The 27,332-nt window shown below is 40.2% G+C and overlaps 2 protein-coding genes across 7 annotated transcripts in view; both read right to left on the bottom strand.

The window, feature by feature from the left end:
- Positions 1–13,196, bottom strand: part of polb (polymerase (DNA directed), beta) — a 95,758-nt gene extending 82,562 nt beyond the window's left edge. For all 6 annotated transcript variants that reach the window (XR_014211349.1, XR_014211350.1, XR_014211351.1 and 3 more), the window contains exons 1-14: positions 12,998–13,196; positions 12,499–12,556; positions 12,323–12,389; positions 12,152–12,226; positions 11,946–12,004; positions 11,814–11,863; positions 11,686–11,737; positions 11,125–11,179; positions 10,970–11,042; positions 10,822–10,892; positions 10,390–10,476; positions 10,245–10,312; positions 9,351–9,490; positions 8,798–8,916 (exon numbers count right to left, since the gene is read on the bottom strand). Coding sequence is in view for 1 of the 6 variants with exons in the window: in XM_082188915.1 (XP_082045041.1) it covers positions 8,822–8,916; positions 9,351–9,490; positions 10,245–10,312; positions 10,390–10,476; positions 10,822–10,892; positions 10,970–11,042; positions 11,125–11,179; positions 11,686–11,737; positions 11,814–11,863; positions 11,946–12,004; positions 12,152–12,226; positions 12,323–12,389; positions 12,499–12,556; positions 12,998–13,160 (1,113 nt within the window). In the remaining 5 variants the exon portion in view is untranslated. The remainder of the gene's footprint in view (positions 1–8,797; positions 8,917–9,350; positions 9,491–10,244; positions 10,313–10,389; positions 10,477–10,821; positions 10,893–10,969; positions 11,043–11,124; positions 11,180–11,685; positions 11,738–11,813; positions 11,864–11,945; positions 12,005–12,151; positions 12,227–12,322; positions 12,390–12,498; positions 12,557–12,997) is intronic.
- Positions 13,197–14,895: 1,699 nt separating this feature from the next.
- On the bottom strand, positions 14,896–27,119 carry enkd1 (enkurin domain containing 1). The gene is made up of 8 exons (XM_082188919.1): positions 27,016–27,119; positions 19,907–19,998; positions 19,117–19,344; positions 17,774–17,946; positions 17,074–17,220; positions 16,358–16,500; positions 15,477–15,613; positions 14,896–15,218 (listed from the first exon to the last, which is right to left on the bottom strand). Exons 2-8 carry the CDS (start codon positions 19,989–19,991, stop codon positions 15,058–15,060), a joined length of 1,074 nt encoding a protein of 357 aa, XP_082045045.1. The 5' UTR covers positions 19,992–19,998; positions 27,016–27,119; the 3' UTR covers positions 14,896–15,057.
- Between the last annotated feature and the right edge of the window lie 213 nt (positions 27,120–27,332).

Here is a 27,332-nt window from a genome sequence, read left to right as displayed (position 1 = left end):
AAGACACAGTATTAATGTTTCACAAACTCACATCAATAAAAACACTCAATCTCCACAATAAAAAAAAACAAAAACAAAAACAGCACATTTTCACAAAAGGCCTACTGAAACTGAGCACTAAAACATTCAAGTCTCTCACTAAAACTCTTGAACCTACCGATGCGATGATGTTAGCAATGTCTCTGTACTCTCCGTAATATTCATCCATGTCGTTCGATGAATAAAGGACTTCATTGGGCTTCTTCACGGGTGGATTCGACACGGGTGGATGCGACCTGGTTGATCTGCAGCCATAAACACAGATTTTGTTTTAATGAGCAAGTGTGAAAGTAATTAAACGGGACAGAATCTGGAGATTAATATATTTATTTAATTGTCCAACTCTTCAGCATGAAGACCGGCTTGCTACCGTTTATGAGCAGGAATTTTTGGCCCATCAGATGCAATCAAACTTTAATACCGCAAGCTGTAAGTGTGGAGGAGTAGTCTTAACAAAAGTTTGGGTAGGTGTACAAAATTTCCTGCTACACGTGCGAGCCAGATATGTTCTAGTTTGGCCCATGCGCGAAAGTTTTCAGTTCGGCAGCTTAAAGGTCCCGTTCTTCGTGATCCCATGTTTCAAACTTTAGTTAGTGTGTAATGTTGTTGTTAGAGTAATAATATCTGTAAAATTATAAAGCTCAGTTCAATACCAAGCGAGATATTTTATTTAACATAAGTCACCTACATCGAATGGCCCGTTTGGACTACATCCACTTTTATGTCCTAAAACACTTGTTTTTTGGGGTCGAGAGCTAATAAAATCGTATTTCTGGGTTTTTTAGCTTGTTTGCTGTACACCTTGTCACACAAGTCTTTTGTTAGAAGCAAGAAATGACAAGGAGGCAGCCTCTCGCAATGCAAAGTCAATGGAGACGGTTTGATTGTTTTCCCCCCGGGTGTGGGCGTGGCCTAAATACGCTCTGTCTCTATCACACCGTCACCTTTTGTGTTCCTGTAATGCCAAACCAGCAGAGGGAGCCCTCACCTGAGTACTGACTGTGTTCCACTCCCTCTGCTTCTTCTGCACTCATTTCCTGTTTTGACTGCTATTTAACCAGAGACCATTCTTGTACTCATTGCGAAGTATTGCCAGTTTACCTGCCTTACCGAGCGTTATTTCCTGTTTATCCTGCCTGTCTACTGTGTATGATTCTGCCTGGTTCTCTGTTTTTCGATTTACTGGATTATCCCCTTTGTTTTGGTTGCCTGATCGGACTGATGTTTTTGCTTGGACCTATTGCCTGCCTACTCACTCTTGCCTTTTGGAATTCCCCTTTGTATGTTGAAAGATCTGACTGCTACCTTGGTTTTGACCCTCTGCCTGCCTCATCGTATTTGTTTGTGGAAACTGTCTTTAATAAACTTCTGCACATGGATTCTCACTCAGCCTCAGCGTCCTCGTTACAGTTCCCTGGTCAAATATGAATAAATAAATTGTGGAATAGTGGAATATTTTTTGTTAACTTCTCAGCTTAAGTGAATTATTATTTAACCTTTACATTATTTGTTGAACCATGGTATTAATAAAAACTACACAATAGTAAGAGCTGAACTATTGGAAAATAGTTCCTATTTTTCCACCATGGAAAAAGTGGGTCGGTCTTGGGCTGAAAAGGGCTGAAAAGTGGCCCCACTCCGGCCCTGCTGGCAGTGGGTGGCTTTGAGTTAGGGTGGCTCAATAATTCTTTCAAGGTTAAATGGATGAAGTATTTTCTTAACAATCCCTGGTCTTTGTGGAATATTATCCCAAATCATATTTTCAGTTCGGTCGGAGGTTTACATTTTTTTTGCGCTGCAACTATGACATCTCCAAAATATCCTTAACTCTTTCTAGTTTTCATAAACAAGCCTTAATATCCTGGTCCCTAAAATAAAATTATAAATTTTCTCTACTTGGCTATTTTATTTGGAACAACCAAAATAGTAGATATGAAAACAAATCTCTTTTTTAAAATAATTGGTTTGATAAAAATATACTTTAAATTGCCCATGCTAATTTATAAAAATATCATTAGATTTAATGCATAGCTTATTTGATGGTATTGTAAGTAATTTACCAAAACGTGGCCCATTTTAGCTGTGTATATATCTACAGTATATAAGGAAAATTCTTACCTTATGCAACCCATGGTGATTGTATGATGATTCACTCTCTTTGAAGTGTCCGTTTGTAAATGACTGTAAATGTGTAACTGACTCCACCTGTACTTATACATCTCAACCCATCCACATCTTGCTTGACAAAAATTCCAACATTACAAAACAGAATTCCAAAAATAATGACAGAGTTCTTCAGAAAAGAGTATCTGGGTGTGCATAAGAAAAATTGGCTGTGCCACATTTATTGTCAGAACATGTAATTTCTGTGTGAAAGTGTGTGTTAAGTCATCAGCTTTTGACCACAGTAAGTTCATGGCAGAGGTATGTGCAGTTGATCGGTTTATTTCTGTGTCTACTGAAGTTAGAGATCAGTTGAAGCAATAGTTTATGAACTATTAACTGATGTAAGCAAGTGCTGTGGTAATCAGATGTCCCGTATCGTGTCAAAAATGAAATATGGTGTCAAAAATGAAGAAGAAATTATGCTTGTTTAGTTGTATTTTAGCTCCAGGTACAGATAGAAAGAGCTCTCTCAGTTACAATCACGCAAATGATTGCAAAACAATACCCACCAGCTCTCTGAATCGTGTCTAGAATTCGGGCCGGCCAACTCTCAAGTTGTCCTGAGACCCCGGCCTGGATACGTGCCTTAGGTTCCTAGCTCTCCCTTCAGGGATCAGGTAGTGACCCTGCAAGCGCTGCCTTCGGAGGAGGCAGACCCAGCCCTGGCGTTTCTCTGTCCCGTCCGCTCTTTGCGGTTGTACCTGGACAGAACGCAAAGCTTCAGGACCTCAGATCAGCTCTTTGTCTGTCACGGAGGCCAGCAGAAGGGAAAGGCTGTCTCCAAGCAGAGGATGGCCCACTGGATAGTGGATGCCATCGCCTTGGCTTACGAAACCCAAGGCGTGCCTTGCCCGTTTGAGTTGCGAGCACACTCAACTAGTAGTGTTGCTTCCTCCTGTGCGCTGGCTCAAGGTGCCTCGCTGACAGATATGTGTAGAGCTGCGGGCTGGTGCAATTAATTATGGCAATGTGCATTGGCTCCTTTAGTTTCACTCGAAGTAAGATAGGCTTGCAAGCGATCCCCATTTAGTCAGTTATGAGGTACATCTCTGTTCCCTTCCTCGGGGAATGAGGGTTACCATACATAACCGAGACGTTTCATAGACTGCCAATAACTGTTCACCTCAGGGTTTTTTTTCTACATTTAAATATTAAAATAAATCATTTCAAACCTTGGTTAAGAATAAACATCTCCTCAATCACATTTCAACATTTCTCCCGCTATTCTTCTGGACTGGAGAATTGACCTCCAGAATCCACCCTCTTCAATAGTAAAAAAGCTCTTCTTAAGAAGTGTTTCTAAACAAATCATGTGTCAAGGTAACAAATCTCCCAAATATCCATGGTTTATCAACCATACGTGGAACATTCTTAGACTTGTTCATCATATTTCATCCTTGAGAGGCCCTCCTGTCATGTACCAACACGCTTTACCATTCCAATATAATAAGGTTTGTGTGTGCTCTTTTACTGTCATATGATGGTCACACACATCTTAAAGATACAATTTCTTCCACAAAGTCATTAGGTTTGCAATTCAGTTTAATGTTGCAAATGTTGTCAAGTGAGTTGTGGTGGTGTTGTAATGTAGAACAGGTGAAGTCAGTTACACATTTACATTATAGTTTTGGTCAAACACGTCTGAAGTGTCAATCATCATATAATTGCCACATAAAATGATTTTACCCGGAAATGATTTTCCTTACTATTAAGGAAGTTAATAGTTTAATTCAGCAAAGATGCATTAAATTTATCAAAAGTGACAGTAAAGACATTTATAATGTGACAAAAGATTATATTTCTAATTAAAGCTGTCCTTTTCCACTTTCAATTCTTCAAAGAACCCTGCACATTTGTATCACAGTTTCCAAAAACATATTAAACCTATAAATGTCTGCTTCTCTCTCAACACCTCTTCAAGTCTGGCTAAGCAACAACGACAGTACAAACACATGATACAGTGCTGGAGTGTGTAAGAAACTCAGGGTCATGTGTTTTAGTTGTGCTGGCATGATTGCATTGCATCAGTCTGTACTTTCATTCACTGTGGACAAGTGGACATATTTGCTTTTTAAGTCGAAATCCTACAGGGTTCCATATCCTTATAGTAAATAAAATAATACATTGTTTTTTTTTTAAATAAATAAAAATGATATTGAATATTAACTCTGCATCATATTTGATAGGCCTCTAAATGATCAAAACTTTGCTGATAAACATGCTCATACAATGTACCATATGCCTTCTGTCTCTGTTTGATAGTTTAGAGTCTTTTATCAAGTAAAAGTCTTTTAGTATAATTGTACAAACGTCCTCCTTCAGCTCATGCTTCTCGTGTCTTTCTGCTGAGAAATCTGCACTGATTTATAGGATAACTTTGATAACACCCGGGCATTGACCACACGTTCACGGACTCCTTTCCCATAATCCTTTGCACAGACTAATCTTTTTTTCCCTTTTTTTTTTTTTTTGAAAATGTATTCATGTACAAACAATATGGCAATATTAGTAAATCTTTACATTAGAACATATAGAACAAGTGCATGAAAAGAAACACAAATAATCAAATTTAAAAATAAAAATGTAATTAAATGAAGGGGCTAAGGTTTTTCTTTTAAATCATATTCTTCTATGATGGAAAAAAGACTAATGGCATATTTCTTTTTTAGCACTTTTAGGGCTTTTGTATAAGAAACAAATTCACCATGAAATGCACAGAACATTGGTTTCACTTTCAAATTTTCCAAGCATGAGGATATTGTTAAGCCAGGAAGTTATCTTTGTTATTGTTCATTATAAGTCCATAGATGAAGTCCTTTGCAGGGAAGTCTTCGAGGTGAGGTATCTTTGGGTAAAGCCAGTCATAAATATCAGACCATAAGGCCTCCACATACATACAGTGAAAAAACAGATGCTCCGTGGTTTCAATATCATCACAAAATAAACATTTATTGGAGTCAAAAATCCAAATCTAAGTCGTGTAAGAACTGATTTTCCTGCTAAGACCAAACTCACCCTGCAATAAAGCCATAAAACGCACCCTGGACAGAAGATAGCAAAGACGGAGCACAGGACATTGTCTTGTCCAAACTTTTCTTCATCCTTATCTCTGCATCCCCCCTTCCTCTTCTCACGAGTCAAGTCACCAAAAGTTCACTAATGTATGTCTATATATATGAATAACATGTATGAATGTCTATATATCACATATGATGAATCTTGTGAATCTATTGTTTTTCCTTTTCATGTTTGGTATCATTTTAAGTGTCTCAGTGCGATTGGTAAAATGGTCTTAATTTCATTGCAGTCATTGGTTTAATGAGAAAGATTGAGAACTTAGGAGAATCCTGTTCTCCTCTCTGGGTGATGTCTCTTCAAGATATCTCCCGAAACCAGGTGTTACCCCCAGGGGAACATGAATTGACCCAAAACAACTCAAAACAATATTTGTATAACCCTTTTGTTCTGGTCTGGGTTTTGAAGGCTAGGTGACAGAGTAGTCTTGGGGACCCTTTAACCAGGAACATCCCCATTTTCCTGTTGGAGAACACTCACACACCACTGTGTGTCTCTGTCAGGAATGCATTGCTTACTTTTAGAGTCATCTTTGAGTAAATGATGTCATGTATTTATTATTTCTGGATTGGCTTTTAATCATTTAATTGGCATGATACATTTTTACCTTACAAATAAATGTTACATCTTGATTTATTCTGAAGTTTTCTGAAATCATTATTTTAGTAGACTATGAGGAGGCTGGCGCTCCCGCAGCTCTGTGTCCAGGATAGGTCAAACTAAAGGCACATATGAACGGAGCAGTGACACGTCATCTGAAGACCTTTTGATTTCTGTCTATCACTGACTTGGCAAGTTGTACGGAAGTTGCTAAATAAACTACACTTTTTTTGTATGAGTGAGCAGTAGGCAACCGACTTAAGAGGTATTAGCAAACCCTGCTGCACCCTTAGCCTGACAAGCCAGACCTACATCAAGATGTTAAAGGGGTCATATAATGGTACATGCACTTTTACAAGTTGATTGTACTGAAATGTGTGTTGGCAGTGCCTGTAGTCAACCATCATAAAATGATAAAAATCCATCCAGTGTTTTTTTTCTCCTTATATGTTTCCCCCCGTCTCAAATCAAGCCGTTCCATCTTGTGACGTCCCAAAATCGACGCCCCTCCCACGATTGTTGATTGACAGCAGCGTTTCAACACAGACCCGCCCTCCCTATGAGTGAGCTGTCAATCATAGTCCGCATTGTTGATACGCTGGAGCAGAATGGCTTCTAAGCGATTGTGGTTTCTGTTCTTGGGTGTAATAAGGAACACAGCATCATTTTGATGTTCCTAAATCCGAACCGCTGAAGACGCAGTGGCTGAGTTTGTTTTCGAAGGGAATATTCCCCACGATCAACGTCAATGCTTTCATGTTTGCACGAATCATTTCACACACCAGACTGCTTTATAAACGAGGGTCAGTAAAGCTGGTTTTGCTAAGAAGCTGCTCCTGAAAAAAGGATCGGTACCAACTATTGGTGTTCCTGCTGCACCTCCAGAAGAAGAAGTGAGTGTAACGTTTTATTAACCTTTATATTAATATTTATATTAATCTTTGCAAATCGCCTGCTGCACGCTTCACGATGAATGCGGCTGTTTACACTCAGGTACATTACGGCATGTTTTCTATGTACAACGTTCTCAATATAATTCATAATCCCACATTTATAATGAACAACGCGTTATGGTTATTGTGTTATTATTACAAACGGTGTATGCACAGAACAGAGGGGCGGGGTCAGCAAAGCTCATTATCATTTAAAGACACATGCACTTAAACGGCGTGCTGAAAACAGAGCTGTTTTTGACCAGGTAAAATGAGTGTTTTCTTACAATACTAATGAGAATGTTTAATTAAAGTATATTACAAACTTTTAATTTAGACCCTAAAGAATCATATTAGCTTGTACAAAAATGTCATTATACGTATGACCCCTTTAAAAATAAATGTTGCTGCCGCTAGGGTGCGTCTAGATTTCTAGGCTACTACTGTTGCACCCTCTGACCAAGATCAGACTGGCGAGGCTGTGTCCGTGAAGTCCACGTAAACCCGGGGCGTGTGACTCTGTGCGGCATCGGGTCCCTTAATGAATGAATAATTGAAAGTATGGGATACTCCGAATAATCAAAGATCTAAATGAATTCATAATCAATATTTATAACTATTTTCTAATCAGAAACACAATCTAAATTTGATTATCATTTGAAATTGGAGTCAGATTAAGCGCAGAGCTAAAGTAATATTGAAACTAAATTCCAATAAATTAAGTGAACTTCACTGGAGCGCTGAAAAGATATAATATTCACTCAATGGATATAATATTCACTCAGTAGATATATCCCATTTACAATTTTAAAATGAACTTCTTTAACTTTAGGAGGTAAAGGGAATTTTAAATATTTGGCTCCAAGTATGTGTACTGACACTTTGCCTCGTGTGTTTTTTGACCTACCTAAAGCTACCGTTTGCTTTCATTTCATGGTAACATTTTTATTCTAAAATTAATAAATAGACCAAATTGCAGAAACTGTCCATTTTAATATCAGTGTCAGGTAAGAGTAAGATACTTGCCTAGATGTCTCTGCTCACTTATGTGGGTTTATTATACCAATAACATGACATTTTTTCAAACCTGCTCACTGACAAACTATTCATGACTATTCATGAACTGTAACTCATTGCACTAGAAGATGTACCAGAAATACAAACTGGTTATTGTTACTGCATCACAAAAGCTTGAATGACAGGACCACATACACGTCAGGTATGAGCCCGATCAGTGTCTGCGATTAAAAACTTTGAGATAATTCTGTTCACTGTATTCTCAGCAAAACATCCTGCATATCATCTTATAAGAACACTTGATTATTCAGATGTATTCATTTTGGAAAGAAATCAGAAATCAGAAAACAGACCTGAACTGATGTGTGGGAATTTTAATGCAAAACCCAAATTTCCTCACAATCTTTCGTGTCATGATATGGCAGACTATTATCCTGATAAAAATGGATCCACAATGGATGGTTTTCCGACTTTAAATAACACAGACAATCATCATTCATATATTTTCAGTTCGCTTTCTTTCTTTCATACCAGTGTCAAGCATGTTGAAATAAAGACATGTTTTTGAGAGGATGACAATCTAATAGCTATTGTCACAGCATTAATGTCATTTCTCAGTTCACTCAAACTCATTTCTGACCTGGATTTAAAACAATATACATTAAAAAAAAAGCACCATCGACTACTGTGAAGTAGCAGATTTCTGACCTTCAAACTTTAAACACACGCACACACACACACACACACACCTTTCCCTAAAATATCTCTTCTACTATTAAAATACACTAGTAGAATAGTTGAACATCTCACACACACGCACACGCACACGCACACGCACACGCACACGCACACGCACACGCACACGCACACGCACACACACACACACACACACACACACACACACACACACACACACACACACACACACACACACACACACACACACACACACACACACACACACACACTTTGCAGTTTTGTCTCTCATGGTTTCACTCGCTGCGTTCCTTTGGTTCCTTGTATTTCCACTGGATGTAGTCAAAGATGTCCTTCTCACTGTCCACCAGCAGAGGCTCTCCAGCCACACCTGTGTGAAACAGAGGTCATGTGACTTCAGGTACAACAGATATAATCTCCATCATAGGATAGAACGAGTCAGTCACCAGATGAACAAAGTAAAGCTGCAGCAAGTAAACTAGACTTTTGGATGGACAGACATGCCTTGTCCAAATACCCACACTTGTGTTCTTGGCCACTTGAAGTAAGTGTGCAAGACTGTCCCATGTCCTAAAAATGGCAAAGTGCAGTGCCCTTAATGCACACTAAACCCACACTATCTCCAATATTGCTTTGGAGTGGTGTTCAGGGCTGAGCGTTTTATTTTATTTATAGTTAAAAATTTTGTGATTCTGTTGTGTTTTTTTAAATAAATATGTCTAATATGTTTTATTAATTAGTTTGAGATATTTTAATACTTCAAGTTAAACTGAATAAAAATGAGAGTGTGTGTGTTTCTCTCACCAGTGACGCCCAGTGGCCGGATGGTGTACTCGTTGAGCGTGAAGCCCTTCTCCAGCGCGTGAGTCCTCATGTTCTTGTTGAATATGTCACTGCCGGTGAAGTACAGCACTCCGCAGAAATACTGATCTTTAGGAATGAGCCTGGAGAACCAGAGAGAGAAAGACATGAGGAAAAACTCAGATATCTGCCACAGTAGTGACATTCTATGATAAAACTGGACGGTTTTTCTCTACAGATGCCAGGAAAGATTGAGCATTATAGAATTTAGTGTTGTAATATGAGATATTACATTAGTCATTTGTATAATTTAAATTTAGTTCAAAATTCAGTCTATTTTACATTGTTGGTCTATTTAGTAATGATGTTTCATTCAAAATAATTAAGCTTTTTTACTATCAATTGTTTTTAAGAACCTGTAATTATGCTGAAACGTCAAAAAAACAATCAAATAAAAATGTTAATTGTACATAATGTCAATTTTTTATATTCCATGAAGTCTTTGAATTAAACTGCATGCAAAATATTTATAAAATAATTAGCAAAATCACGACGTCCCATAAAACATCTGTTAAAAAGACGACAAGACACAAATAAAAATAAACATTAACTGAAATAAAATGAAAACATTTTAAAGCAACTTTTCTCATTTTTGTTTATTTTAACTTGAAGTATTAAAATAACTAAAACTAATTAATAAAACGTATTTAGACATTTAAACAGAATTGCTAAAACATTAACTATAAATAAAATGAAAATATAAAAATAACAACTAATTAAAAACACTGATAAAAACCTAGTATAATAGTATATCAATGATACTAAACACTGGAAAACAGAGTGAACTGGGTCTAACAATCACACCAATACAGAAATAAGCAAATACTCAGTATGAACCTGATGTCAATACGGCGGTGAAAACATTCTTCCTCATCCTCGTCTTCTCTCTGCAGCTGACACACACCCTGAGGAAATAACACACATTATTTATCATTCATTTATTATTTCAGAGACACACACACTGAGGCAGACAGACACTCACCATGAACTTAGTGTCTCCTTTAGACAGCGTGTCGGTGATGAAGCCGATGGACTCCAGATGCTCCACGACAGCATGAAGAAGTTTCGGCTGAAAGACAGAATCCCAGCAGGAGTTACGAGAGGAAAAACCCTTCATGCATTAAAGTGGTCCTATAATGCCATTTTCACAAGATGTGAAATAAATCTCTGATGTCCCCAGAGTGTGTGTGTGAAGTTTCAGCTCAAAATACCCCACAGATATTTTTATATAGCATGTTAAAGTTGTCACTTTTTGAGGGAGAGCAAAAACACACCGTTTTGTGTCCGTTCCTTTAAATGCAAATGAGCTGCTGCTCCCGGCACAGGGGGCGGAGCTACAACAGCTTGTGAAATGTGAAATCATATTCAACCACCCCTTTAAATGTTCCTAAAGTGTTCAAACCGGTCCGTGTACCTGTTTCTCAGACTGAGAGGTGAAGTCCGGATGGGTCAGCAGAATATCAATATCACCACTCGACTCGGCTCCTGAACATTCACAAACACAGTTATGGCACATTCAGATGATAACTGATGTCAAATATCTGGATGAGAAGGATGATCACCTCTCCTGTAGCTGCCACAGATCGTGCCGATGTACTCGGGGTCCACCAGATCCAGTTCTTTGAGTATCAGAGTCTGCAAACATCAGTTAACAACATCAGTACAGTGAGACTCTACACATGTGCATCTGTGAGACTCATCAAGAAGAAACTCCAACCTCCATTTGTTGCATTTCTGCACGAGGGATTCTCTTCTCGAATTCATCAAAGTACCTTTAAGAGATGAAGATGCCATCAATAAAGAACAGAATACATTCAGGAGAAATACATATAATTCACAAATCGAATAGAAAATTTAATAAAGTGATTACAATACATTTAAAATTGATTAAAATAAAAAGGAATAAAATAAATAATTTGATTGAAATAAAAAAATTATTTCGTAATAATAATAATAATATAGTTCACATTTATAACATTCATCTTTCAGTCATAATTATAAAATAAACAGTCAAAATTATGAGATAATTATTACAGTCAAGTATGAGATAAGTCAAAATTATGATATATTAGCTCATAATTAAGTACAAAGTCAAAATTCTGAGATTAAAGTCAAATTATGATATATTAGCTCATAATTATGAAATAAACAGTCAAAATTATGATATAAAAAAATCCTAATTATTACATGAAGTCATAATTATGAGATAAAAAGTCAAAAATATATTATTAACATATATTATGATCATATTTTCTATAAGATTAAAATCGAGACTTACTTTAAGCCGATCTGCTGATGGTGGTTGAGTTTGTGTTCGATCTTCTTCAGATCTAAAACATCAGATGAGAATTAAAACAAGCATGTGACGTTAAATGAACACCGTTCTGCAAATAACCACAGACAAACCTTCCAAGTTCCTGACGCCCTCGTCAAAAAACTTCCTGGCCGCAGCGGGACTAAAACAGAGAGAATGAGTGTGATTACACAACACTAATGTCATCATTACTGACTGAACACTTCAAATCATTCAAATCATACCCGATTCCAGTCACTCTGGTTAAGAAGTTGATGGAGGAGCTTGTGTCGTCATTACGAATCTACAGAACAAGAGCTTGTCACAACCTATACAGACCCATATATATATATACATACTCAGATAGCAAAACTCTCTGTGTGACAGTGATTTGTTTCTTAAACAGACCCAAATATTAAATCATCTATAAAAACATGCACTTCTCCAATACCTTTTCCAGCTTACGCAGTTTTCCTGTTGTCAAAAACTCATCAATTTTCTCTGCTATCTTTGCACCAACTCCATCCTGAGAGGAAAAAAAGCAAATTTTCATCCAATCAAATATGTGTTAATCACTTTTCAGGAGTCAGGACACTAATGCTAGTAAAAACAGAGTCTTTACCAGTTTCTTTGCTTCTGTTCCATTTTTGATCTTCTGTGGATATTTGGAGATCACAGACGCTGCTTTTCTGAACACAAAACACCAGACAGGGGATAAATATAGGTTACATGTGACATATGTCTAGTTATGATATTATATCTTACATTGCTAGACACATTAGATAAAAACTATCTTACCTGTAAGCATTGTATTTATGGATGGCTCTGTTGACATTTCTCTCATAATTGGCTAACTCTGAAAGAGAAAGACCATTAAGAGTTTACATAAATCTCAGTGAATTAGCTGCAAAATCTTGCTATAAAACGATATTTCACATTAGACATTATCTAATAAACAAACACAACAATCAGGAGAATCAGATGATGGCTGGCGAGAAAACGAGATATGAACAAAATAAAATAATAATTTAAAAAAAAGTTAATATAAACACTTTGTTCTTTTTAGTGGAGCATTATTCTTGAAACTTTACCTTTGATAGCATGTATTAAATCATCGATCATTGATGTTTTAATTTCCACTCAGGTGTAAATCCAGCTCTAATATCCCATTAAAGTGAGATTTCTTGTTTTAAACGGACTTTATGTCAACAAAACCGATCTATTTCCATTCATTCAACGTTTAAAGGTCCAGTTAGCTTAGCCACATGCTAACATGAGCTGTCACAACAAAACTCACCTGTGAGGAAATCTGTGATCCCTTCGTTCAGAGATTCTTGTGGCGCTTTTCGTTTGCTCATAGCTGAGAGTGATTTATAATATGTATGAATATATGTGTTTGTTTTCACTTTCAAGACGACAGCCGAGCAAGTGTTCAACACTACAGGACAAAGCCTTAGCATTAGCACTGTAGCCACGCAAGATGGGGGGGGGGGCGTGGCTTAAAGACGCCCCTCCCGCTACACCTTCTTCGCCCAATTAGAGGCCTCTTTTAATATTTATAAACCTGGCACGCCCACTAGCCTCAAAATTTACTTTTTTTCATCTGAATTTATGATTATTATTATTATATTATGAATATTTATATTTATATTATTCATTCTACTCAAAATACTGTAAATATGTTCATAATCTGTAACATGCACTAGACTCCCACTGTCTATTGTAATATTCTCTAACTCGGGTGATATTTATATTGTTCATACTACTCAAAATACTGTAAATATGTTCATAATCTGTAAATGTTTATTCGGACTAAACCCAACTGTGACCCCTTTTTTACTTTTATACAATTTTTTTTTTTATATATATATATATTTTATTCTTAGAATTTGTATTACTATGTTTCTTGTTGTATTTGTATATGTGCACTGGAAGCTTCAGTACCAAGAAAAAATCCTTGTGGATGCAAGCACACTTGGCAATAAAGCTCTTTCTGATTCTGATGATTAAGAAAGATAGCATGAGAACACGTTTCAAGCTAAATATATGACCAAAATAAGGTTTTAAATTATCAAAAATATATATATGTGAATTGATTTCATACACCCACAAAAAATAAAAAATAAAATAACTGCAACACCAGTTTATTAAATGACAATAAGCATTCATTGTTTTTACTTTTATGTAGTGTAATAATGCAATGACATTCAGAAGTTTGATGCAAACATATTTTGGGCCACTTTATAAAACATGTTAATTATAAATCAAACGGTGTATTTATTAATCTGATCTACAAAGATAGTCGCTATGAACTGAGTTTTTGTGGTTGTGATGTGATATTACAGTCAAAACAAGCACCACTGTCATAATGAAATAAAATTAATTTCAATGAAACATCAAAATTATTGAACATAAAGATTTGCTAATACAGCATTAATTTAAAGGTCAGCACCTTTGTTGTCATAGTAGCACATTCAACAACTGTTACTGTACATGGCAGCGGAAACACTTTAATTACAGTCTAAAAGTATAATTCCCTCATTTACAAACAATTCTGAACTGTCAAACAAATCCACAGAATACTATCAATGAATCATGCAAATGAAAATGATGACATTAAATGTCAATTATTACATAAAAGGTCAAAATTATGACATACTAAATTGTAATTATGAGATACAGTCAAAATTATGAGATTAAAAAGTCAAAATGATGATATAATGGATCATAATTATGAGATATAATCAAAATTATGAGATACATTTTTTTTAAATTATGAGCCATAATTATGAGATAAAGTAAAAAATTATGATATATTGACTCATAATTATGAAATAAAAGTACAATTAGATTAAAAAGTCAAAAATTTGATAAATTAGCTCATAATTATGAAAGACAAAATCTAAATTATGAGATTAAAAATCATATTAGTCATAATTATGAGATAAAAAGTCAAAATTATGTTATATGAACTCATTGTTATGATATAAAGTCAAAATTATGAAATTAAAGTCAAAATTATGATATACTTATTCATAATAATGCAATAAAAGTCAAAATTATGAGATCATTTGTATGTCATAATTTAGATTTTTTAATCTCATAATTTGGACTGTATTCTCATGATTTTAACTTTTTATGTCATAATTGTAACTTTTTATTTAATAACAATGACTTTTTAATCTAATCGAATAATATGATAGCAAAGAAAAAAAATCAATGATTTCTTACACTAATATGCGTAATATTTAGTCACAAATGAACGTCATGCATTAAAACTCAGGAGGACACTGAAGAACTACTACAAACTAATAAATACATAAATATAGAAGAAACAGCCGGACACGAGTGTTGTGTTTAAGAGTCCACTTTCACGTAGACTTTATCGCGTGAGAAGATTTTAATGGCCTCCTCGACTTCTGAGAGTCGCTGATCGAGTCCAGCGCGCCGAGAGCGGAGACCCAGAGTGTCGGCTTTCATCGAGAGAGACTGCAGATCACTGACCAGAGACCTGTGAGCTACACATACACACACGCACACGCACACGCACATGCACACACAGACACACACACACGGACACACACATGCACACACACACACACATGCACACACAGACACACAGACACACACACACGGACACACACACGCACACGCGCACGCGCACACAGACACACAGACACACACACACACACCACACACACACACACACACACACACACAAATCATAAATAATTAGAAACGATAGATGTAAAGGGACAGTGTTGATGGAGACGTACTTTCTTTGAGTGACTGCAGCGTCTCCTGTCTCTCTCTCTCACACATCTGAGTGTGTCCGGCAGGAATGGAGGGATCAGGAGTGTTTCTCCTCTTCTCCTCCTCCTCTTTTTTCCACTGCATCTTCCTCTGCTCCAGACTAACAGACAAAATGAGAGAAGGTCAAAGTTTAACCCCAAACTAAACAGTAAGTACAGTGCGTACAGTGCATATAAAGCCGTCAAAATATGTGTAAAACGGTACAAATTCTACTTTGCATTGAGAAAATGTACAGCCGTTCATTTATACTGATTTTATTAAACAAACAATATTCTCAACACTTTATTACAGTAATGAGAGCCTCCTCTGAGAATAATGAGAAATCACAATCAATCTCCAAGATTATATGCTAATGTTCAAGAGTTTAGGAATTTATATTTTTATTCTGCAACGACACATGAAATTGATCAGAAAGTGACAGTAAAACATTTATAATGTTACAAAAGATTCTATTTCAAATAAATGCTGTTCTTTTAAACGTTCTATTCATCAAAGAATCATGAAAAATAAAATGCATCACGGTTTCCAGGAAAATATGAACTGTTCTGAACATTGATAATAATCATAAATGTTTCTTGATCATCAAATCATCTTATTAGAGTGATTTCTGAAGGATCATGTGACACTTAAGACTGGAGTAATGATGCTGAAAATTCAACTTTGATCACATGAATAAATTACATTTTAACATATTCACATAAAAACTTGTTTTATATCGCAATAATATTTCACATTATTACTGTTTTTACAGTATTTTTGATCAAATAAATGCAGCTTTGGTGAGCAGGAAAAACAAACGTACTGACCTCAAAGTTTTGAATGGTAGTGTAAATCAGCGACTCACTATTCTGGCACTTTCCCCTTCATGGCGCTGGGTGGAGTTCTGTCTCTGAGGTTCTGTTCGGACTGAGATCTCCTCAGGGTCGTCTTACTCGCAGCACGAGCGTTATGACTCACAAAGTCCACCGTGTGTCCTCTCACGTGCATCTACACACACACACACACACACACACACACGTAAACACACACAATGAGAGAGAAGCTACTCATGTAATACAGACATGTGTTCTATGTCTGAGTTGAATCAGGATCTGAGTGAGTACTTCAGTGTTGGAATAATATGTGTATTATATGTGACCCTGGACCACAAAACCAGTCACAAGGATTTATACATCATAAATAAGCTTTCCATTGATGTATGGTTTGTTATGATAGGACAATATTTGGCTGAGATACAACTATTATGAAAATCTGGAATCTGAGGGTGTAAAAAAATCAAAACATTGAGAAAATCTCCTTTAAAGTTGTCCATTTATGTTGGCGATTGTGCAGCATTCACTCACAAAAATAAATGTTTTATTTATTTACGGTAGGAAATTTACTAAATATCTTCATGGAACATGATCTTTACTTAATATTCTAATGATTTTTGCCATAAAAGAAAAATCGATAATTTTGACCCATACAATGTATTGTTGGCTATTGCCACAGATATCCCCGTGCGACTCGTGACTGGTGACGTGATCCAGGGTGACGTATATAAAGTGTTATATTACACACTTCAGAGTCGGCGTCTCCTGCAGGATCGGTGTGTGATACTGACGGTCCGCTCTCTGAGCGACGAAGTGAAGGTCGACCTCCAGCGCCACACTGAGAATGAGCCTTCAGGAACTTCTGAAACTCGGCTTTCTTCGAGGGGCTCGTCTCCTACACACACACACACACACAGTGTGAGTTTTTTCACGTAGTGTTTTAGCGCAGCGCTTCTGTGTTGTACGTCACACGTAGGCTCACAAGCGCTGCACTGTTTTACTACGTGAAAAAACTCGAGGCCCAGAGAGAAGGAAATGAATAGTGGAATAAAGTTGTTATTTTTGTTTTGTTTTTTTGCGCACAAAAAGTATTCTCGTCGCTTTATAAACTTAAGATTGAGCCACTGTAGTCACTTGGACTATATTAACGATGTCTTTAATGCATTTTCTGGGCCAGCAAGTTATAATGCCTTAGAAGCCTATGGAGGAGTGATCCAGCTCTCAGATTTAATCAAAAATATCTTAATTTGTGTTCCGAAGATGAACGAAGGTCTTACGGGGGTGGAACAACATGAGGGTGAGTAATTACTGACAGAATTTTCATTTTTGGGTGAACTAACCCTTTAACTGTCTAATATAAAACTACTAATGAAACTCAATGGAAAGTAACTCACTTATATTGCACTTTGACATTACCAGAGGAAGAAAGTGGAAACGAACTCCCTCACCTGTAACTGGGCCATTACCCTGGACGGGACGTCCTGGTATTTCGGAGAGATCCAGAGTGCTTTAACCGGCATCGGTTTGGCATGTTCCCTCTGCACCTCCAGCTCTCGAAACCGCTTCTGGACTTCACGCAGCTTGCGCACATTTTCTTTACCGAAGTCCCGTATGACAGGCTCTGTCAGAGAAGAACGTGGAGGAGATGGAGATAACTAAGAAGAGGAGGAGGCAGACTAAAAGAATGAGCAACATACACCAGTGTACAATAAAAAAAATGCGTTAAATTGATCAAAAGTGACAGTAAAACATTTATAATGTTACAAAAGATTCTATTTCAAATAAATGCTGTTCTTTTGAACTTTCTATTCATCAAATAAAATGTATCACGGTTTCCAGAAAAACATGAACTGTTTTCAACATTGATATAATCATAAATGTTTCTTGATCATCAAATCATCATATTAGAAAGATTTCTGAAGAATCATGTGACACTGAAGACTGGAGTAATGATGTGATCACAGGAATAAATTACATTTTAACAGTTCTTTTAAATTGAAAGGTTGTTCACTTTTTTTAACTGTATTTTTGATCTAATAAATGCAGCCCTCGTGAGCAAAAGAGACTCTTACTGAAGCCAAACTTTTGAATTGAAGTGTATAATAAATCATTAGCTGTCTAGAAATTCAACATTAACTCAATTTTAGGGTTCTGCCCATATGGAGGCAGCAAAAACTCATGAACTTTCCAGGGGCCGGTTTCACAAAGATAGACTTTGACTATGGCTTAGATATAGTAGATAGTCAGTCTTCAGATAGACATCTAAATCAGACCGTTGCACAAAGCACTTAAGACTCTGACTATCTTAAGTAGGACTACACTGCAATGCATTCTGGGTAAAATAAGACACTTTTCAAAACAAAAAACATGGCGGATCGAGTAAGCGCGTTCAACCGCTCAGTGCAGTTTACCCCAGCGGAAAATATGTGTTTGTTGGAGGAGTATAACAGTTACAAGGACATTTTACTTGGGAAATTTAGTGGAGAATGTAGTAACAAGAAGAAATGTTTAAATTATGAGCCATTTTCCCTTTTCTTTTGGCTGTTTGTAATGTAACTGATTGTTACTGCTGGTTGCCAAGGTAACACAGAGTCTTAGACCTAAGTTAGCCTGGGGGTAAGGTGTCTAATTTTTTTGGTCTAAATTAAGTCAGTCTTTATTTTTGTGAAACAGTCTAAATTGCATTAGACTAGTCTATGAGCACATTTTAGACTTGTCTAACACTATAGACCGGTCTAAAATAGCTTTGTGAAACCAGCCCCAGATGACAGTAACTGTGTTCTGATCTCACTAGGTTTGGCTGGACTGGGGTTCAGCGCCACTCCCTCCAGTCTCAGTAGGTTTCCCACAACCCCCCTCTGCCCTCTCTCTAGGATGTGAGCAGCGCTGGCACCGATGCGGGGTCGAGGGCTGGAGCGGGCGCTGTAGCAGCCGGGGTGGAGCGTGGGGTCCGGGGCCAACGGGCCCTTCAGAAGAGGAGACGAGCCGCTCCGATCGTTGCCCTCCAGCCGACCACGAGCTTCACCAACACAACAGAGAGATCAGATGAAGCATCACACATGAAGAACAGAGTGAACACAAGCGGCAACCTTCCTGTCTCTCTCCTGAATCCAACACTGAAGTGACTTAAACTGCAGTTCATCGACTGGCCACTAGAGACAGGCTGCAAAAGAGAGTCAATCCCATGTTAAAATGTCCAACTTTACAGCAGAAAAAAACATGTTTACAGCCTGGTACAAAAAGTGGTTTAGTCTATATAGCTAATTTTGCCCTTCATGAAAACTGTGAGGGGGGTGAATTTTTTTTACAACTCATCAGTTTAAATTATATTAAGCCTAAAACTTCTGCATAATTAAGGGTGTGGCCACTTGATTGACAGGTGGATTGCCGCTGATGTCACTACTAGCCGTTTGTCTGCTGTCTGTTAGCGTCACGTCACCTCAGATAATCCGCCTCTTTGCCCATTTTATCCGGGAGTGACGCGATGCCAGATGGCGATAGCCATCATACGGGTGACTTCACGGACACTACATCCATATTTTTTTACAGTCTATGAGTGAACATCACAGGTTCAGGCTTACCAGAGGACGGGCGCTTGTAATAATCAGGAAACAGTGTGGGGTCTGGAGGAATGGGACCAGAGATCGCAGACGGTCCTTCACACATACTGCCGCTACAGGGGATTCATGACAAGACTTATTCATCTAGTTCATGCCAACAAATAAAACTTCACAACAAACTTGTTTCCCCTTACAATTAAGAAGTTTATTTGATAACACTTAATTTGGTAACACTTTACAATAAGGTTCATTAGTTAACATTTGTAAATGTATTAACTAACATGAACTAACAATGAGCCAACCAACCAACCAACAATTTGTTACAGTATTTATTAATTAACTAACATTAACAAAAAATACAGCAAGTTCATTGTTTGTTCATGTTAGTTCACAGTGCATTAACTAATGTTAAAAAATTATTAAAAACGAATAAAAAAAATTTAAGTTAAAAAACTAATGTTCACTCATGCTCTTTGATTTTTCATTTCTTCAGCGAAGTGTTTACATCGCTGGATCTCCGGAGAGAAGCCTGCGCAGTCGAAAAAGGCCCTGTAGCGGGACGAGCATCTGCATCCCAGAACAAGTGACTGAGGAAGCCGGCTGTCTTCTTGCCGCCTTCAGCCGCCGCTCCTGTTGCGCCATCCGGCGCCTATATCCTTCACTTGCTTCCGTGTGTGTTCGCTGCCGCGACACACACGTTATCCACTAAAAGAGCCGAGGCATTGATTCAAATGCCTCGTTCCTCCAAGTGCGGCTCGTGTAGAGCCCAGCTCAGCGACGGGGACTGCCACATCCTGTGCGCTTCCTGCCTGGGCAGAAACCACGCTGAACACGCGCTTTCCCAGGGCGGCTGCCCGGAATGCGACACGATGACTATGTCGACCCTGCGGGCTCGACTGGCCGTGTTTGACGTGGACCCCACTCCTCTCGTCTGGGCCGCGCCGTAAGAAGCGGAAGACCCCCGGAAGGTGATTCTCTTCATGAAGGCACGCCGGTGGAATCCCCGCGTGCATCGCTGATTGAGTCTCCCACCTCGCTCACGGATGGCCAGCGCCCGGCTCCTGCCACCGCCCGGCTCCCGCCACCGCCCGGCTCCCGCCACCGCTCCCACCATGCCTGACGAGTTTGAGGGAGACAACGCAGAAGAGGACAGCTGCTCTCTTCTCGCCTTGGGGAGCGAAGAGTGGCCGGGCTCTATTCCGGACCCCGCCCCTTTGCTGCAAGAGTCCAGTGGAGTACGGTCCTGCGTCGACTCCGAACTTCTCCGCCTCCTTACCAAGGCCGTGGAGGACCTCGGCCTCGATTGGTCGCTGCCCGAAGAGCCCGCGCCCAACAGGCTTGACGGCTGCTTCCTCCCCGGACGCCGCCCGACGCCTCATTCAAGGCCCGCTCCTTTCCTGCCCGAGCTGCACGAGGAGCTGTCTAAGTGTTGGAAGGCGCCATTTTCAGCGAGGCTGCGTACCTCTGTCTCTTCGACGCTCTCGACTGTCGACGGCGCAAAAGACAAAGGCTACCAGTCCATTCCTCCCGTCGAGGAAGCGGTGGCGACGCACCTTTGGCCGCCGTCCGCGGGGTGGCAGTCCAAACCTGCTTTGCTTCGAAAGCCTGCCGGACTACTTCGGCCCTCATCGGTCGCGCCTATGCCGCCGCCGGTCAGGCCGCCTCAGCACTTCATTCCATGGCCGTGCTTCAAGTTTATCAAGCCAACCTTCTCCGCTCTATGGATGAGGCGGGCCCGGATCCTGAAAACTTCACGGATCTTAGAAGCGCCACGGACTTAGCTCTACGAGCCACCAAGTCCACTGCACAGGCCATTGGAAGGAACATGGCGTCTCTCACCGTCACCGAAAGACACTTGTGGCTCACACTTTCTGACATGAAAGATTCTGACAGAGCCACCTTCCTCGATGTGTCTGTGTCTCCTTCGGGTCTCTTCGGCCCGTCTGTTAAAGGGTTTGCTGAGCGCTACACAGAGGTGCAGAAGACGTCGCAGGCCATGCGACACTTCATCCCCAGGTGCTCAAGTTCCGCGACAGGCCGCTCCAAAAAGCAGCCGCCCGGCCGGAACACAGCACCGCCGCCGCCTCCGCCGCCAGCTTCACAGCGCCGTCAGCCCTGGGACTCGCATCAGCGCTCAGGGACCCAGGCCTAAGATTGCGCTGAATCCCGAGCCTCCCAAGTCTTCCTGACCACCTTGAGAAGACGACGATGGTCGAGTCCCGCTGCGGCCGGACTGCCATCGAAAGCAGCACGCTTCGCTCTCGCAGTTCCCACAACAAAGGTGACTGAAAGAGTGTATTTTACAGCCAACGAGCCTGTTACACAACCCGCTCGCCTGTACTCAAACGCCGTTTTCATGGAAACCCAGATAAATCTCAAAAAGAGCATTATGTCTGTTGGTCCGGCTCACGCCGAAAGTGTTATAGATGTAGGAATTGTGCCCACTTCCCAGTGCTCACCCCTACACATAAGCACGGCCCGTTCAGTGACACTCATTCATTCAGGGCCCACATCAATAAAATCGTCTCAGGCCGCGTGTGTTTCAAATGTAGGAAATGTGCTTCAGTGCTCACCCCTACTCATAAACACTGCCCGTTCAGTGACACACACTCACTTAGGGCTCCCATCAACAAACACCAATTGTGTTTTAAGTGTAAGTGTGCCTTCTCAGCACTCACGCTTACTAGTAAACACTGCACGCCCTGTGTCACATACACATATAGGGCTCCCTTCAATAAAACACTTCCCGGTCCTCGTGACAAGAGTGTTATGTGTGAATCGGCCGGCCGCTATTCTCAGCGCGCCGCCCCATATAAGCGCTGTAAGCACAGTGTCAATGTATCAAACTGATCGTGTCTCTGGGTCCCTGACACACAGCGACCAGAGCCCAGATACCATTCTACCCTTAGGCCCTAGCCATACGTGCAAAAGCATGGGAAATGATCCCGGGCGTGTCAGAATGGGTGTTGAACATTATAAAGCGAGGCTATTCGCTGCAGTTCACTCGCAGACCTCCACGCTTTCGAGCCAGGGTTGAAACTACGGTGAAAGGCGAAGTAGCCCATCTACTTCGCGCTGAGATAGCGAAACTGCTGAAAAAAGGGGCCATAGAAACCGTCCCTCTGACACAGAGCGAGTCGGGCTTCTATAGCCGGTACTTCCTAGTACCCAAAAAGGATGGCGGTCCCAGACCCATCCTGGATCTCAGGCGTTTGAACAAAGCCCTTATGAAGAGATCGTTCAGAATGCTCACTACCAGACAAATCCTCACGCAAATTCGCCCGAGGGACTGGTTTATTTCAGTGGATCTGAAGGATGCTTATTTTAAGATACAAATAGCGCCCCGTCACAGGCCTTTCTTGAGATTCGCCTTCGAGGGCCAGGCCTATCAGTACACCGTCCTTCCGTTCGGCCTGTCTTTAGCACCCCGTACATTTACGAAGTGCATGGACGCGGCGCTCGCTCCCCTGAGACAACGGGGTATGCGAGTACTGAACTATTTGGACGACTGGCTAATTCTAGCGCAGTCAGAGGCGGAACTGATAACGCACAAGGCCTTACTACTCAGCCATCTAGAAGGCTTGGGTCTCAAAGTCAATTGGACCAAGAGTTCGCTGTCTCCCAGCCAGAAAATCTCTTCAGGGCTTGCTTCACATGCGCCCACTTCAGCACTGGCTGAAGACGCGCGTCCCACGTCGGGCATGGGCCTCCGGTCATGCACGCCACAAGGTAACCCAGAACTGTGTTACAGCTCTGGAGCCCTGGAAGGCGACCGACTGGTATCAGTCAGGCGTGGATCTGGGAGCGGTCTCGAAACTGAAAGTAGTCTCGACAGATGCCTCCAACTCAGGTTGGGGCGCCCTCTACGAGGGCAGGCCGACTTTTGGCCGGTGGTCAGGCCAAGAGAAGTGCTTACACATAAACTGTCTGGAGATGAAAGCGGTCGAGAACCAAGTTTGGTTCCTGGAGCTGATGCAGTTAATGAGCACAGCCCAATGGCCGATTCCGGTGAGGAAGGATCTCCTCTCTCAGGCCAAGGGCGCGATTTGGCATCCACGCCCCGAGCTTTGGGCCCTGCATGTATGGGCTATCAACGGATACCCGTTGACCTCCCAGTGGGAGTATTAAACACGATTACGCAGGCTAGAGCGCCCTCTACTATACGGCTCTATGCTTCCAAATGGTCAGTGTTCTCCGGCTGGTGCTCGGCTCGAAACTTGGATCCACAATGCTGTGGGGTGACGGAGATTCTCTCCTTCCTACAAGAGCTTTTGGACGAGGGCAGGTCCCCTTCCACGCTCAGAGTGTACGTTTCAGCCATAGCTGCGTTTATAAAAACAACGCATGGTCAGTCACTGGGTAGGAACGACCTTATTATCCGCTTCCTTAAAGGGGCAAGGAGGCTGAACCCTCCTCGACCCCCTTTGGTTCCTGTATGGGACCTTTCCACGGTCCTGGAGGCCATGAAAGGTAACCCGTTCGAACCACTACAGTCTGTGGATCTACGGTATCTCTCACTTAAAACCGTTTTCCTGATGGCTCTCGCCTCGGTCAAGCGGGGGGGTGACTTGCATGCGCTCTCTGTGAGCGCCACGTGCCTTGAGTTTGGGCCTAATGACTCCAAAGTCATCCTCAAACCGAACCATGGCTATGTCCCCAAGGTGCTTTCCACCCCTTTCAGAGCACAAGTTATTTCCCTGTCAGCTCTCCCTGGGTCTGACAGCGAAAATGACGTGAATCTTCTTTGCCCGGTCAGTGCGCTGAGAATTTACGTTGAACGTTCTGCTGCCTTCAGACAGTCAGAACAGCTCTTTGTTTCTTTCGGTGGCCGCGCTGAAGGGCTAGCTGCCTCGAAACTAAGCCTTTCTAGGTGGATAGTTGATGCTATCGCGTTGGCTTATACGTCCAAAGGCCTTCGTTGCCCTTTGGGCGTTAGAGCCCATTCCACCAGAGGCATGGCCTCTTCATGGGCCTGGTCCAGTGGGGTCTCACTTCATGATATTTGTATGGCGGCAGGCTGGGCCTCTCCGTCTACATTTGTAAGGTTTTACAACCTAGAAGTTCCTGCCCTACATGCTAGACTGTTATCAGTCTAAACGAAATATCTGCAGCTCTGCTCGACTCAGCTCCGACCAGACTGCGTATTATGCTTAGCATTCTTGTACAGAGTGGACTGTGCTCAGTCCAGTTGTCATTCTACAGTGCAGGCTGACTAAGATCTATCCTGACTCTTATTCTGTGCTAAGCACCTATTTTATTCTACAGTTCAGGCTGACTAAGATCTATCCTGACTGTTATTCTGTGCTAAGCACCTATTTTATTCTACAGTTCAGGCTGACTGAGGTCTATCCTGACGGTTACACTGTGTTAAGCACCCATTTTATTCTACAGTTCAGGCTGACTGAGGTCCATCCTGACTGTTATATTGTGTTAAGCACCTATTCGTTCATAAGGCAACTATTCTGCCTTCTGTTATTCTCATTAGGCCCACTCCTCGTCGGCATTGATATTACCCACCTATCATGTGTGCCCCAGGCACATGCCCTTGGGACAATGTTGTGGACGATTCTTAGCACGCACAGAGTTTTACATTGGGTTCCCGTAGCGTAACGCAACACAAGAGTACTCTCGTAAGAGAACATCTCGGTTACTAACGTAACCTCGGTTCTCTCTAGAAGAGGGAACGAGTGTTGCGTAACCCTGCCGTGCTTGTGCTATGATCTGGTTTCGCTTCAGTTGATGAAAAACCAAAGAGCATCCTATCAGGACCTGGCTTATAAAGGCATAAGCCACGCCCATTCTGGCGGGCCGTGGCGACTGAGGGCGCCTCATTGGTGCTTACGTCACAAGCAGCCTCTCGATAGGTTGCAGCAGTTGCTGCAGAGCGACCAATAGGCGCGCAAGCTGCCTCGCCTAGGTCTGCTCTCTGCAGCAAATGCGTTTTAAATTAATACAAAATTAAGGATAATTTTTGGCTTCAGTATTCTCGAGAAATGGGATTTTCCCGTAGCGTAAGCTAGCTTACGCAACACTCCTTCCCTCTTCTAGAGAGAACCGAGGTTACGTTAGTAACCGAGACGATATGTTCCTAATTCCGAGTATGTGAATTTTTGTGTAGTCCACCGGACCTGGAAGTGTATGAATTTACTTAATTTCAAGAATAAAAATCATTACCTAAACAGGAACATCGTAGTATACTTAAAGTACAAAGATAATATATAAATAGTAAACTATAAGTATGATGTTAAGTTCACTTAAAGAAAACTTACAAGTATACTTGCAGTATAAAACTAGCCTACTAAACTAGTAGTTTACTGAGAATAGCCTATACTTCAAAGTATTCTTTCATAAACTAAAAAATGTGCTACAAGTATTAATATTGACTAGTAAACTATCAGTATACCTAAGTTCACATGTAGTATAGTTGCAGTACAAATGAAAAACGTAGTTGTAAACTAGTTGTGTACTCAGTTTACTAATGCTACACTTAAAATATACTTAATAGTATACTTTTATACACTAGAAAGTGGGCCAGTTTAGTCCTAAGTAGTATTGAAAAGTATACTTACAAGTACACTACAAGTACATATTAGTATACTTACTACATAAAGTATACTTAAATATATACTTGAACTTTACTTCATAGCTTTACTTCGTATAGGCCTACTTCATAAAATTACATTGAATTAAACTTATTTTTTGGAAGGGTCATAATGCAGTTTGTATAAGTAAAGAGTTTATAATTAATATATTTTGTTTAAAACAAAATATATAGCCTACATTTCTATCTTATTATTTAGATTAAGTTATATTTATTATATATTAGTTATTTTATATTCAGACCTGAACGCTCTTAATAATCTATTAATGCTCTTATCTAATGATCAGCAGGTCAACAGGTAACTACCACAAAATAAGCATGTATTTATTTATATCAGCTTCTAGCAAGCAGGCTCAATTTATATAATGTGCATATATTGCATTTTCACTTATTATTTGATCACTCTTGCCGTTAGTAAACACCTGCTGATTCACATAATGCTCGATTCAGAATGATCAAGCGCCATATTAATCTGTGTGAACATAAACGGTAATAAATACAATGAAAACGAGCTCCTGAAGAAACTTACCTTTAATGAAACCCTCAGTTTAATAATTGTGCAGATAAAGCGCGATATCAGCTCTATTTTTCGGTTACACGCAGACTGATGACGCATTAGCAACAAGCGCAAAGCTTCACCATGGTAACGTCTTAAAGAGACAGTAGCGGTTTTGTAAGACGAGCCTTTACTGCGAGACATTGTGCAAAATAACGATAAATACGCTAACAAGATAATTATGTATGCGTTTCAGATTTATCCTTATGGTCCCTATCTTCATATTTTCAGCATGAACCCGATTCTAAAGAATATTACAGTCTGTCTATCCGTCTGTCTAAATAAAGTGC

This window comes from Leuciscus leuciscus (genome assembly GCF_965113295.1).
Source record: "Leuciscus leuciscus genome assembly, chromosome: 13".
NCBI lineage: Eukaryota > Metazoa > Chordata > Actinopteri > Cypriniformes > Leuciscidae > Leuciscus > Leuciscus leuciscus.
Note: the sequence above shows the minus strand (reverse complement) of the source record. Positions and strands in the feature narration are given on the sequence as shown.

Bases quoted from the DNA above. Each gene is read 5' to 3' on its own strand.
- enkd1 (XM_082188919.1), bottom strand. From the start codon at position 19,991: ATGTGTGAAGGACCGTCTGCGATCTCTGGTCCCATTCCTCCAGACCCC. The intron at 17,947-19,116 runs GTGAGATCAGAA...CTTCTCTGACAG, and splicing joins CCCCAGTCCAGCCAAACCTA to AGCCTGTCATACGGGACTTC. The intron at 15,614-16,357 runs GTGAGTCGCTGA...TTTGTCTGTTAG, and splicing joins AAGGGGAAAGTGCCAGAATA to TCTGGAGCAGAGGAAGATGC.